This window comes from Gouania willdenowi, chromosome 1 (assembly GCF_900634775.1).
Source record: "Gouania willdenowi chromosome 1, fGouWil2.1, whole genome shotgun sequence".
In the NCBI taxonomy this organism is placed as follows: domain Eukaryota; kingdom Metazoa; phylum Chordata; class Actinopteri; order Blenniiformes; family Gobiesocidae; genus Gouania; species Gouania willdenowi.
Genome location: NC_041044.1, coordinates 11727115 through 11741466, shown reverse-complemented (window position 1 = coordinate 11741466; position 14352 = coordinate 11727115). Strand labels below are relative to the sequence as shown.

Sequence of the window (14352 nt, the reverse complement as noted above, 5' to 3'; positions counted from 1 at the left end):
GGGGAGGGAGGGAGGGAGGGAGGGAGGGAGGGGGGGAGGGAGGGAGGGAGGGAGGGAGGGAGAGAGAGAGAGAGATAGTGGCAGGTATCCAAGATTAATCTTTGAATTTTCTTTCTTTCTTTCTTTCTTTCTTTTCCCCGCCCTTCTTGTGACGTATTGATTGGCTTCTGGTCGCGCGCTGCTAAAAGCAGGGGGATTAATTTAAACCTCTTCTTGACTTCTTGGCTAAAGAGGATTAAAACTGTGTCTCCTGTTCTGTTCTGTGTTCACAGTGTTTGCTACATAGTTGACTGACAGCAGAGGAACATGAGCGGAGGATCGGGCATCAACTACAGCACCTGGGATCACATTTATGTGTCAGACGATGAGGATTTCATCAGTCCGTACGTCGACACCCAGAGTTTATTCAGAATGAGACACCGGGTTAGCAGAGACTTTTGTGCTTTTAAAATGTGTTAAGACCTGCATAGTTGTTCTCCTATATGTGTCTGTAAGTGATATAAACAAGTTCTATGCTAATGGTCAGGAAAGAGGAGAGTTTAATTAGACGAGTTAAGCAAAACACTTCCGGTCTGTATGTCTGATGAATCATTATTTTAACGCTTGTGCAAATAACATATAGTGCATTGCTAAAATAATAAAAACGGGTCAAGCAGCTCGTTTACAATAGTCATGGTTAAGAAATAATGCAGTTGTTTTGCCATAATAATCTGACTTTTATGGAAGCTAGTTTCCGACACTAAAAGAATAAATGAAAATTACCACAGCAAGTCATAATAATTATGAGTAAGTAAAGTCATAATTATGAGACACAAACTGAGCAATTGCTGCAGTTTTCCGACACTGACCACCATTATTATCATTATTACTCTGAATAATAATTCATTCAAAACACATATTTTGGCTGTTTTTTCAGTTAGAATTCCACACATGGTACATAGTACATAAATACGTCTTTATTGCAAAATTATTCTGTCACATTTTTGTATGTTTCCTTACAACTTTACATAAAAAATAATTTTCTCATAATTAGGATTTCTAACTAGCTATCTCATAATTTTACTTTTTTTCATAATGATGACTTCGTATCTCATAATGATGACTTTCTTTTTCATAATTATGACTTTCTCATAATTATGCTTTTCTATCATATTTATGACTTTCTATCTATAAATTCGACTTATAAACTCATAATTATGACTTGCCATAGTGATCATTTTTTTAGTGGCGGAAACAGGCTTCCATAGACTTTGCTGCCTTTATTCAAAAGCAAAATGTCCTTTTTAAAAACCTTTTCCTTTCTTTTGTTTTTGTAAAAATGTTCCTGCATTCAGTCATTTAAGGGTTCATGATTTATTATAGAATGGTAGATATACAGTATGTTACAAGCAATAACCACAGCATGCAAAATCCTTACATTCCCAAAATTATAGAAGAACAATAATTACATTTGGCTTCTGTATTTTAGGGTTGTAATAAAAGTTTGGAATAGTTCTATATAATATTTCTACAGAACTGAATAAGCAAAAATATGTTGCTTGCCTCTTCCTCTCTCTATCTCTCCCTCCCTCATCTCTCTCTCTCTCTCTCTTCTCTCTCTCTTCTCTCTCTCTCTCCCTCCCTCTCTCTCTCTCAGGCTACATCTTTTGTAATAAATAAACCAATAATATCATTTAAAAGGGGATGTAAAAGTAGTGTTTAAAGATTTTGATCCAGTGAGTAAAAATTAAGCTCTAATAATACCCCAAACATAAAACTATATATACTACATCAACAATAGCACTAAGTAGAAAATACATAACTTCATTAATTAGAATTGCAAGAGTGAGTAGTGGACTGGAGAACAATTCAGGGTGTAATGTGCCTTGTGCAAGTCAAGTATATTTAATACAGTAGCATATTTTATTTGATGTTTACTGAATGAATGAATGCTCCACTGGTCAGGTTCTATTGACTGGTAATGAGTCGGGTTCAAGAGTTGTTGTATATGTAGTATCCCCAACTAGGGCTGGACAGTATGACCAATGTATATCACGGTATTTTTCAAAATTCTATCGGTTTCACGATATATGACGTTTTTTTTCATACATAATCAGTTGTTCACAGCATTTTGTTGTGGTTGAGAGAGTAATTTGTCATGGCAACTTTTTACGGTTGCCCTCATTTGGAAACATGATTTGTGCTCTGGTTGAATGATGAAGTCCAGTCAAAGCATGATGATTTTATAAAAAAAGATTTATTATAAACTAAATGAAAAAGAGTACAGAAAAAGGTCTTGCATCCTGTAGGAAGGGCAAACGGCCAACAACTAACTGGAAAGTTCCACAGCTTAAACTTTATACAGATAGAGAAAAGTCCCACCCTGATGAGAGGAAAGGAGGGGGTCAGATGCCTCAACAGTGGAGACAGTGATATCTGTCTTGATAATGTGTGTGCGTGATGTGAATGTGAGTGTGTGTGTGTGTGTGTGTGTGTGTGTGTGTGTGTGTGTGCGTGCGTGCGTGCGTGCGTGCGTGTGTGTGTGTGTGTGTGTATCTGCATGTGAATCCACATGTGAGTTTGAGTTTGGCCTTGCTGGTCAGATGCATCTTATCTGTGTGCGTAGGTGAAAGAATACGAGTCGGCCATCTAAACCCTCTCCGAAAGAAGAAGAGAAAGGCAAAAAACAAGAATAACACCTTGTTATACGTAGACACTGTTACAGAACTCTGTTTATCAGAGCTTTGGTATGAGAGCTTGAGCAGAGACTGCGGGTAATCGAATCTAACATGACTCGGCAAGGGATATAATGCAGTCATCGTGTACAAACACATGACAAATTGTATACATGAACACACATTTGATGAAATGATGATTGATATAATAATTGCCATAACAATTTCTGCTGTAGATTGACTTAGGATGGTGTATTTCACTGTCATAATGAGTGAATATTGTACAATAATTCCACACTAGTAGTAATACAAGTTTGCAACAGCAGCCCAATGGCTCTTTGCCACGCTAGCTTAGCTTTAGCATTAGCTTAATTTCTAGATTTAAATGCTGCATACTCAGTGGTGTGGTGGTTTCTTATGGTGAATAAGGTAGGGTTTTGTTTGCAGCTCCACCAGGACTTATTTCCGCATTATAGGAATTACAAATTGTGATCCTTTGCTCTAATTTTTTGTGTATTACTGCCAAACTGCCGACATGCTAAGCCAACCATGCCTCCATGTCTGTGAGCGTCGTTCTCCTGTAGCAGGCCTATGCTCACATGCAGCTTCAGAGCTTTCAATTGTGTCTTTCTTATCCATTTAGAAAGTGTCTATTTGTACAGATGCCATACGGACAACCCCCGGTGCTATTGGTACGGTTAACAAAGCAAAGTTACAAAGCAAAGTACACATATGTAGCATTTTAGGGTAGGGTTAGGCTTAGGCTTAAGGTTAGGTTATAAACCCAATATCACAACCATTTTTTGGGTTAGAGTTAGGTTTAGGGTAAGGTTTAGTCTTAGTTATGTGACCTAAACTGGCCAATGACTGACCTATCACGTGACCTAAATTGGCCAAATAGGGGCGCGGCGTACAGATAGAATGTTGGTATATTTATACGGCAACCATACGGATAGCCACTGCCATCAATTTACACGTATGATTTACACCGCAACTAACACCAGAGCGCTACTGTTTACCTTCCTATTTAGAAGTGCAACCTTGAAAAGGGTCCGGTCTGAAACGCTGGGCAGCATAGCTTTCCGAAAGTTTGTAATCAAATACAGCGGTATGTTAAAAATGTATATCATAACAAAAATATATACCGGTATTTCGTATGAACCGGTATACCGCCCAGCCCTATCCTCAACACTGAAATTGTGGTTAACTCTCACTTTTTAGCCATGTATTCCCTCCATGTGATTTGTTGCATTTAGTTAGCACCGTTTGTACTTTGTTCATCTGTTTTCCAGCGTCTCATTGTTCTCATTATGTAGGCCCGCCTGGAGAAAATGGCTGAGTTTCAGCAGAGAGGCGAAGATCTGGAAACTAACTTTGCTCACTGCAAGAGGCTTTTAGAAGAAGTACAGGGGTGTCTGAAACGCCTGCAAGAAGGAAGAGAGGAAGCAGCGGTGGATGAGGAGCAAGAGGCAGAGCTGAGGAAATGTCAGGCAGAAGTGAAAACACTAAAAAAGGATGAAAAGAGCTTTGAGAAGTTGATAGAAGAGTACAGAAGGGAGGAAAGGAAAGTTCCCTGGAATGTGGACACCATTAGCAAAGAAGGTTTTAGCAAGGTAAAGCATTGTGTTTAAACTAGGGTTAGGGTCAATTATAATTGTAATTGATAATTAATTACAATTAAGGCGTAATTGTAATTGTAATTTAACAAATCTGTTGCTGTTGTAATCGTAATTAAATTGTAATGCAATTTAGATCATTTATCTTGTAGTTGTAATTGCCATGAAAATTCTATAAAAATGATCAACTATAATTTAACGCAAAACTGGGGAACTACATTACAGTTCTATGAACAGTTCTACACATATTTAGTTAATTATTGAAATATGTTTCATATCAAGCTTTCCCATATTTTACCATTAAAAAAAATGGAATTGAGGGGTATACTAACACAAAAAAGTCTCAGATGTCCACACTAAAAATGTTAAAACATATTTTCATTGATTAGAAAGCGTAATAAGGTAACCAAGAGATACAAAAGAAATAAGACGATAGATATTTGTTTTTAGTGTATTTTACTGATTTAGGACCTGTTATCATAAGAGATGCTAACAGAAAGCTAACACACGAGGAAAATTAACTTTTATTAGATTATTTATTTAATTGTAATTGAAATTTAGTAATTGAGAATGTAATTGTAATTGACTTTCTGAGGATAAAAAATTATTGAATTTTAATTGTAATTAGTAAAAATGCTAGTCACTGTATAATGTAATTATACATGGGTTATTGAAAACGTAATTGTAGCTGAAAAATGTAATTGACCCCAACCCTGTTTTAAACCCAATGCTGTCGGACTTGTCATTGAACGACTTTATGTGTCTTTAGAGTTTGTTGAACATCAAGCCTGTATCAAAGGAGGAAACCGAGGTGGTGAAGGTGGAGAAGCACAAGACCTTTGTGGACAAGTACGAAAAGGACATCAAACATTTCGGTACGCTTGTTTTTAGTTCAAATAATGCTTGAGGTGTTTATCTGCTGCTAAGGCTTGCTAAGTGATGATTTACTCCCTTTAGTTCCCCTTTATCCTTCTGCTGATGCATCACCTGTGTTTATCTACTTACCAGGTATTCTGCAGCGTTGGCATGACAGTCAGAAGTATTTGTCAGATAACCCCCATCTGGTGTGTGAGGAGACAGCCAACAGTCTTATTGCCATTTGTATCAACTTCGAAATAGACGAGGTGAGCAATTTCTTTAAATACTTATTAAAGGGGAACAAAGGTCTTATAAACTCTGTTCATGCACTTGCAGAAACATGCACTCATGGAGCAGGTGGCCCATCAGGCCATCGTCATGCAGTTCATCTTGGATTTGGCTAAGAATTTAAAGGTTGATCCTAGAGGCTGCTTCAGACAGTTCTTCACAAGGATCAAGGTCTACATGTAGTATGGCATAATCCTCTCCACAGTAAATATACAGTATATCATTATAAATATTTATCTTTTTTCGGTACCAGACTGCTGAAAAACCATACCAAGATGCATTTGATCGTGAGCTGGAGCTGCTGAAAGAGCGAGTCTGCAGTTGTGCACGGATGCGTATGGAAAGTGCCATGAAGGAGATAGAGGAGGAAGAGAAGCAGAAGAGACTGGGCCCAGGTGGCTTGGACCCAGTAGAAGTCTATGCATCACTACCAAAGGTAAACTACACCTATGTGAGAAATAAAGAAATGAGCATTTTTAATTACTTGAACAGTAACGTTCAAAGTGTTTCAGATTTTCAAAAGCCTAAAACATCTCAAATTAATTTCTGTCATTTATTATTTGTTGTATCAACATTCACACTTATTATTGATAAACAAAACAAAATAAAATGTAACACAATCCTAGAAAAAATATCCATAGCCTTCAAACCAAGCATAGTCAACTCCAGTATGGATTGTGATTCCACTGCTTGTTTGTTTGGCAGCAGCAGCAATGGCAACATAAATGTCTATTGGCTTGCTGTGTATTAACTCTTACACTGTTTTTAATCTACAAGTAGTACTAGTAAAGCCACAAGATTTAGTAGTAGTACGAGTGGACCTAATGCAAATAAAGTTGGAGGGATTATAACCAAATCGAGGACCCTAATTGGTTGTAATACTGGTTGCCATACTCTTGTGCATTGTCACTAATGTCAAAAGTTGTACATATGACAGTGCCTTACGATATACTGTATGTAGGTGGAAAATAGCAGACCCTGCTGGTCTTTAGATGGTGGTAGAATTCTATATTTGGTGTATATTTTGATGCCAGCAGCTGAAGTATAAGTATAAACATGGCCAAGAGGTAAAACCAGGAAACTCAGAAGCTTTAGTGATTGACAAGCCTACAACATTAAAAATGTGAAAGCTATTAGTTATTTCATAGATATTCTAATTTAGTCAGTGTACAGTACTGTATTTACAGCAGATATTTGTTTCGACCAGCAGGGGGCGCTGGTAACCCAGTGGTCGGTTGACATGCAGCTGTTCTAGCAGTGAAGAAGAGATGCTACGCTAGCAGACAGAGCTAATAGAAAAACGTGACTTTTACAGATATTCAGGTAATATTACAGATATTCTTTTGGTGCTAAAGGAGTAAGGAATCATTTATGAAAATTTTTAGGAGTAGTAGGTGATTCCAGTTTTGATGCTGGCAGTGCACAGCAGTACCAGTAACATGCAAGTGGGGTTGTCAGGTTGGGGGCCCTCTAGTGGCCAGGGGGCCCTAAGCAGCCGCTTAGTCTGCGTATAGGCTGGGCTGGCCATGCTGACACACGTGGGTCTCCAAGTATTGATAACAACTATTAGTTTATTATGGATATGTAACAAAAGAACTCCCTGAGACAATATGATTTCTGAAAACATTGACTTGTTTTGAATCTTCTCCTGCCCTCTAACATTTTGAAGGTTTATTCCTGTCTGGGGACATATGGCCTCCCTTCAAACACAAAGGCTGCTTCAAAATGGTCCCTCCTATCTCCTTTCCTATCTACTGTTCCTTAATCCCCGGAAGTGTTTAAGTGGTGGCCATGATAAAGAGGGTTCAAATTGTCTTGAAGCTAAGGAAAGGAGGATCAGTTGTTCCTTTATAACCTCCTTTAGCCTAGGAAACACTGATGCATCCTTTACCAAAGGAGACGACATAATGCTGACCCACAATTCCTTGCGGCGACACACCTGAGCATTTATGGAAACTCACAATGATCGACAAGGGAAGGAGATCATGTAAGTTACCAATGCAATGATATGCCTTGAACAACTTTAAATAATCTAAAACCCATATCTTATTATATGTAAGACATATTATCAGATTACAGTTGACATAAAACAGACACTCTGTCATTCAAGAAAAATGGATCAGAGACATTTTTAGCCACAATATGTTTCATTCAACATATCGGTTACAATGATAAACTACAGTCAGTTTGAGACCCCGATGAGGACGATGAGCATGCAGATGAGCTTCCCTGAGACGGTTTCTGACACTTTGTGCAGAAATTCTTTGGTCATGCAAACCGATTGTTGCACCTGTGCAATAATCATGTCTAATCAGCATCTTGATATGCCACACCTGTGAGGTGGGATGGATTGTCTCTGCACAGGAGAAGTGCTCACTAACACAGAATTAGACAGATTTATGTACAATATTTTTTAGAAATAGGTCTTTTGTGAATATAGAAAATGTTTTAGATCTTTGAGTTGAGTTCATGAAAAATGGGAGCAAAAACAAAAGTGTTGCATTTATAAATTTGTTCAGTGTAATTCATATTTTTGAGTGAAATGTGAGTGTGAGCAACCATTCTCAATGTGTTCTCAATGTTCTTTTAGTTTCACTTTTGTTCCTTGTAGCCTGGTAGCCTCTTTTCCTTTGATTTACATATAAACCTTGTGACTTTTTAGATTAGATCAGCAGAAAGTGATATAAATGCACTTTTAGTCCATTTTCAGAAATTTGTAGTTTTTTCACCACAGCAGACGTCACTAACCTTCGCGGCCGTCTGAATATTACATCAACTAGTGGAAGTGATCGCCTTTTCTTAACTCCTCTCCTAACACCTTTCCTATACCCTGTGACATCATCCTCAGGGTTAAGGGGTGGATAGGAAAGGAGATACCAAAAACAAAACCCCAGTTCTTCTCCAATTAAATTTCCAGCTAAAGCAGCTTGTTTTATTTTGTTCAGATTTCACTGTCCCACTCAAGTCAGGTGTAGAAAATCTGTCATTTCAAACTGTCTGGCTTATAATTCCAATCAGCTTGATAAGAAGAGAATTTTTTGTTCAAAGAAATAAAAATAAAATACACATTGAAGTGCCCCGCGACCCTGAAAAAAGGAACAAGCTGGTCTGGGAATGGAAGGATGCACACATTGAAGTGATTTTAACACATAGCGCCAAAAAATCAGATGAAAGGAAATAAATGTCCGAAATCACAGAAAAGCTCCTCAAAATGTGTTATAGATTCAAAGGCATACAGGGAAGGCATGAAAAAAAAATTTGAGTTTCAATTGGGTTTTTTTTTTTGTCACCAGTTCCCTGCCTTTCACTTTGTTAGATATTAACCTGTCCACCAGGGTTGGGGTCAATTATAGTTGTAATAACGTAATTGATAATCAATTACAAATATGGTGCAATTATAATTGTAATTTGAAAAATATGTTGCTGTCATAACTGTAATTGAATTGTAATTGCGTTTAGATAATTGACTTTGTAATTGAAATTGCCATTAAAATTCTATAAAAAATGTCAATTATAATTTATGCAAAAACTGGGGAACCATGTTACAGTTCTATGTACAGTTCTACACATATGTAGCTAAATATGTTTCTTATGAAGCTTTTCCCACATTTTCGACATCGACAGAAAAAAAAAACAAAGTTCAGACATCCACACCAAAATATTAAAACCTATATTTTCATTTATTATGAAGCCTAATAACCAATAGATATGGTAGATATTAGATGATTGATATTAGTTTTAGTGTATTTCAACAGCTGATTTTAAGACCCGTTATCATAACAGGTGCTAACAGAAAGCTAACACAAGAGGAAGATTCACTTTTATCAGATTATTTATTTCAGGTTCAGTAATTGTGATTAATTGTAATTGAGAATGTAATTGTAATTGACTTTTTGAGGATACAAAAATAGTTGTAATTGGAAAAAATGTTTCTCACTGTAATCGTAATTGAATTGTCATTTGAAAACGTAATTGACATTGAAAAATGTAATTGATCCCAACCCTGGTGTCACAGGAGTTTCTTCTCAGTTCTTCACTTTTATCTTTATCTTTACATTTGAACACATCAAATATGACTTAGCTGGAGCATCTATACTGGTAATGGTGAAATCATTCTATTCACTTTTTGACTTATTTCCTGCTTGTACAACTGTTTGGTGTCATTGTAGGAAATCCAGAGAAGCTTTGATGAGAAGAAACATAGATATGCTGCAGGAAGCTATGAACAAGCTGGAACCTGAGGTGAGCGCATGGTGTCCTATAAGTGTCCATTTATAGTAATTACATCTTAATATACAAGTTTATGTATAACAGGAGAGTCACTTTGTTCTTTTACCAGCTCTGTCTCTGTGCTTATGATTGAGTGATTCTCTGATTCTGGCTCTACAGGAAGGGAAATATCTCCTAAAGCAATGCATTGACTCTGGACTATGGGTCCCTGAGACAGGAGATGATGATGAGGAGAAGGAGGAGGAGGAGGATAAAGAAGATTAAATAGCATTATGTATTCAATCGTAATTTGAAGTGACTAGCTCCACTTCACCTGAACACTTAAGCAACAAGTTTTAGATGAAAAAACAAACAAAACAAAAGAGATAATATTTTATATTAATAAATAGGTGAATTATCCGTCACAATTCAATGTAAAATAAATATGTATGAATGACTTAAAAAATGTAATCCTATTTTTAAAGATTTAGGAAAACATTGCAAAAAAAAAAAAGTTGAAATCCTCACTGATATGTTTGATTATATAATATTTTTAGTATAAGCCGATCGTTAATGTTCTTACTTAAAGTTTAATGAAATATGGTAAAAAAAAGTTTATTTTCTACGTTGCACATTTTATGACTGCGGCTATTCAAAGTCCACCTGTGATATTTGTGCTTTCATTTGGTTTCTCATCTGATCATTGTATTATTCCAGGGTTTGTTGGTTCAAACATTTATATTAGTTGATTCATCCTTTCACTCATTTACTTAAATGTGTGTTTGATTCAGTCCATATAACGACACTGTAATGGATGTGAGCAGTGGATGACAATGTTTACAAATGAGACTTGACACTTACTAATGGAACATTTGGCCTTTAATCCTGCTTTATTATCCCCACTCTCATCTAAGAAACCTCCTTTCTTTTCCAAGGCTGTTTTATTCAGGGGCCTAAATGGTCATTAAACCCAGTGCAATCCACCATTATTTGTTTATTTTAACATTTAATTTTCATTTGGAAAGCAAAGTACGAATAGCTGTGTGGTTTTAGCATCTTTAGAGAGAGATGGTAATGATGAAGCCTAACTGACAGTTTATATAAAGTGTATCAGCTGTTGTTCTGGAGGTTTCTTTAGGACAGTAACGAGGAGTCGGTATTTTGAGGACATGACTGTCTATGTAATGGGATAGATCTTTGCTCTGTATCGCCATCTAGTGGTCAACATTGTAAACAACACTGAGTCTCTAGTGTTGATTCCTCATGGCCTAAAGTATCAGGTTAATTCTCTGATTTTAATCTGATGAAACCGGATTATCATATTTTGTGTTGTCAAACAAGTATCAAATAATTGTAAAATATATTAATTTATCTGACAAGTTTTCCCAAAAAGTATATATACGCTACCGGCCAAACATTTTAGAACACCAAACTCTGTCCAGTTTTTTACTGGAATTTATTTAGTTTATTGTGTCATTGCACTCTGAAATGAAAGCATAGAACAAATAAGCAATTTGAGTTGAAAAAGAAATCATGGAATCCAGGAACAATACTGTTTACTTGATGCTCATGAGGGTCTGGTACCACGATGTGTTCCAACACTGCTTTTATGCAGACGGGGGGGTTGGAAGTAATCATGAAAAGTTGGAACACCTGTAGGAATGAGTAGCACCAGCTTTCAAGGCTGATTCAACCTTCATTGCTGCAGGACAGCTTTAAAGGTCCTATATCATGCAAATCAACTTTTTTGAGCTTTTAACCTTGTTACAATGTTAATTCCTCATCAAAAAACACACTAAAAGTTTTATTGGGATTTTTTCTTGCATCTCTGACAAATCCTCAATAATCCTGCTCTCTGAGCTGCTTCTCTGCCCTCAAATGCTAGTGACGTCATTAGCTTTCTGAACCGTCCCCTCCAGGAAGTGCCTGCTGCTGGTGCCGCCCCTCCACAGTGAACATACACGCCCATTTTCTCTGGTGCTAGAGGCATGCGAGCGGCCGAAGAACATCTGTTTGGATGATTATTGTCCTTTCTTATTCAGTTTGTTTTTTTACCAGACGATAATGTCTGGTAACTGAAAATGCGTGTTTGACTGCGAAAGTGTTCAAAATGGGAAGGCCAGCGTGTTGAGGATAACCGCAGCGCGCACAAATCCAGCTGGGCAGCACAGACGCAGAGGTCACACACACCACACGCAGCAGCTTTGCGTGTGTGTGTTGCTGTGCTACGGCTGGAGATCGCCGCTGGACAAGAGGGGAAACTGAGCGCGGATCCAGGAAAAACGGGGTGTAAGAAAAACTAACCCTTAGTGAAATGTGCGTCATACTCATCTCTGGAACTGTTTACAAAGTTCGGTGGGCCTTGCCTGTTGCCCATGATGTCAGGGCTGTCGGGCTATGTGATGAAATGGGAGGCACTCACACGGGGAGAGGCGGCGCAGCGAGAAACCTTGCGTCTCAACTTCTGGGTTGAAAGAAAATAAGTCATATTTCTTAATAAATTTGTATTTTATTTTACAGAATGTAAATATTACCCATATGTGACTGTAGGTGATTTTGGAAGGTCTAATATAGCATGATATAGGACCTTAAAATTGTTAACCCACTTCTGTTTCATGAAAAAGGCCTATTAGTATAATTCTATTCTTCAGTTTTGGGTAATCAAACCTTTCTTTTAACCTCTGGCTGTTCAGTACTTACAGTACAAGATTAAATTATCCACGTACGAGTCATAGTGATGAAAACAGCTTGTTTGTTTTTTCTTTATTAATCTTTATAGTTGTGTTGCAGTATTATGGTAAATAAAACCAGACTTGTTTTTAATGTTTACAGACTGTTGCCTTAGTTATTTACATGTTACCACGCTCTGAGTTACAAATTCAGTTCATATCTTATTCCCTCTCCTCTCACTCACTTTTTCACTTGTGTAATTAATGTAGGGGTTCCCTCCATTTCTCCCTCCTTCATAATTAATTTGTGGGTTTGATTTAGTGGTTTGTGCAGGATTTTGCAGGCAAGCTTCATTGTGTGGTCACTTCTGTAAATAGAAAATAATCAGCAAACATTGTGGGCGTAATACAAACCGGGATAATGCCTGAAAATACCAGAGTGATGAAACACAGTAAACCTACAGTTTGGGTTCACGTGTTTAATGTTAATCAGTTCATCATGAGATTTTAATACAAGTCAGTGTTGATTTAGCCTCAGTCAGTCATAGTTAGCTAAGTGGCTAAATGTAGCCATCCAGTACTATTTTAGTCACGTTTTAGTTAACTACTGTAAATGATATTAAGACTAAAATATACAACATAAGAGTTTAAATGGATTTTACCTTATTAATGTTTATAAATGCACACAGATTTCATGAGATCAACATGACCACATGCTCACATGGGTTCTGATTGGATTTCGTCCCATTTGACAAAATTATAGTTTTGTTTTCATTAGTCGACTAAAATATAAGCCAAGTTATTGTCACTTAATAAAATGTAGTTGACAAAACAGAAATAATCAGTCGACCAAATCAACGCTGGTCTAAGTCTACCGTCCATATGTCTGTTTACTTTTGTCAAACACTAACTTTTTACTAATTGTTTGCAATTACAGATTGTGTTTGGATCGATACAAATGTTTCAACTCTTATTAAAACTTTTTAGATCTTATAGTGATGTTGAATATTTCTTGCTATATAAAAGGTTTCCTTTCCTCTGACCTAAAGTAATGGGGATTTCTGGTCATTTAGATTCTTGTAGAACAGGAAAGGCCCTGATAGTCATCATCAATAGTCATTCGTAAAAGCTGACTGGGAGTTATTATTAACATATATCATCATATTACATTAGCATATAATGTATTGTAGGATGATGAAGAAAACAAAAACATACATGTATTTATTTTCTTTAAAGGTTAATATGTTGAGAAACGCAGAAAACAAAACCATATTTGCGTATGCTAGTGTATATATTTCATATTATAATAACTGAGTATAAGTAAACCTATTTTTAGGTTACCATTGTTTTTTATTTATTTATTTTTGCAGTCTTTCAGCATCAGTTTATCCTCAGCCTTTTTAATGGTCCCACTGGTTTCTTTAGCATTGCATTTGTAGTCTTTGTTTTGTTTCATGTTTTTATTCAGCACAAAGTTATATTGAAACAATAGAATAAACTGCTAATACTAAATAAATGTGTGTATTAAGATGACCTAATGTGTTTTAGTTTCATATCTGACACTTCATAGAAGAGTCAACCACTTTAATATGAATATCATCAGTTGAGTAACACAATTACAGCTGGATTGTCTGGTTTGTTGTGAGTAATGAACTAGTCATAAAACATGAAGCAATAATAGAACATATAATTAAAACACAGCTTGTGATAGAGCTTATTTGTTCTTGTTTTTTTAAGTTAATCATGAACAGGATTGTGGCCTTTAAATACAAAGACTGCATGTCCTTGAAAGGCTTTAAAAGCCTGCAGCAAAAATGAGTGAGAGAAATAAAGAGAGGGAGGCTTAGAAACAGCAGACGTGTTTTTATTGGGGAATATTATAGTGGTGTGCTAGTTAAAAAAACAATAAAGAAGTGTTTTGTGTGGGTGTGATGGCGAGAAACAATGTTTCGTTGTTGTAACAAAAAAAATCACGTATGTGGCCACCCTGAAACATACTGGTTCTAATGGACAGAGATTGGGAGAGCAGAGACTATTGTAGAGGGTTTACTGGAGACG

The 14352-nt window shown here is 36.6% G+C and overlaps 1 protein-coding gene across 1 annotated transcript in view; it reads left to right on the top strand.

Annotated features, from left to right (window-relative positions):
- Nucleotides 1-9910, top strand: part of LOC114467250 (hsp90 co-chaperone Cdc37-like) — a 12633-nt gene extending 2723 nt beyond the window's left edge. The window contains 9 exon segments of the mRNA XM_028453420.1: nt 273-423; nt 3971-4267; nt 5040-5145; nt 5279-5394; nt 5465-5587; nt 5670-5852; nt 9586-9612; nt 9614-9658; nt 9806-9910. Of these exon segments, the coding sequence (XP_028309221.1) occupies nt 307-423; nt 3971-4267; nt 5040-5145; nt 5279-5394; nt 5465-5587; nt 5670-5852; nt 9586-9612; nt 9614-9658; nt 9806-9910 (1119 nt within the window). The 5' untranslated portion in view covers nt 273-306.
- The last annotated feature ends 4442 nt before the right edge of the window (nt 9911-14352 follow it).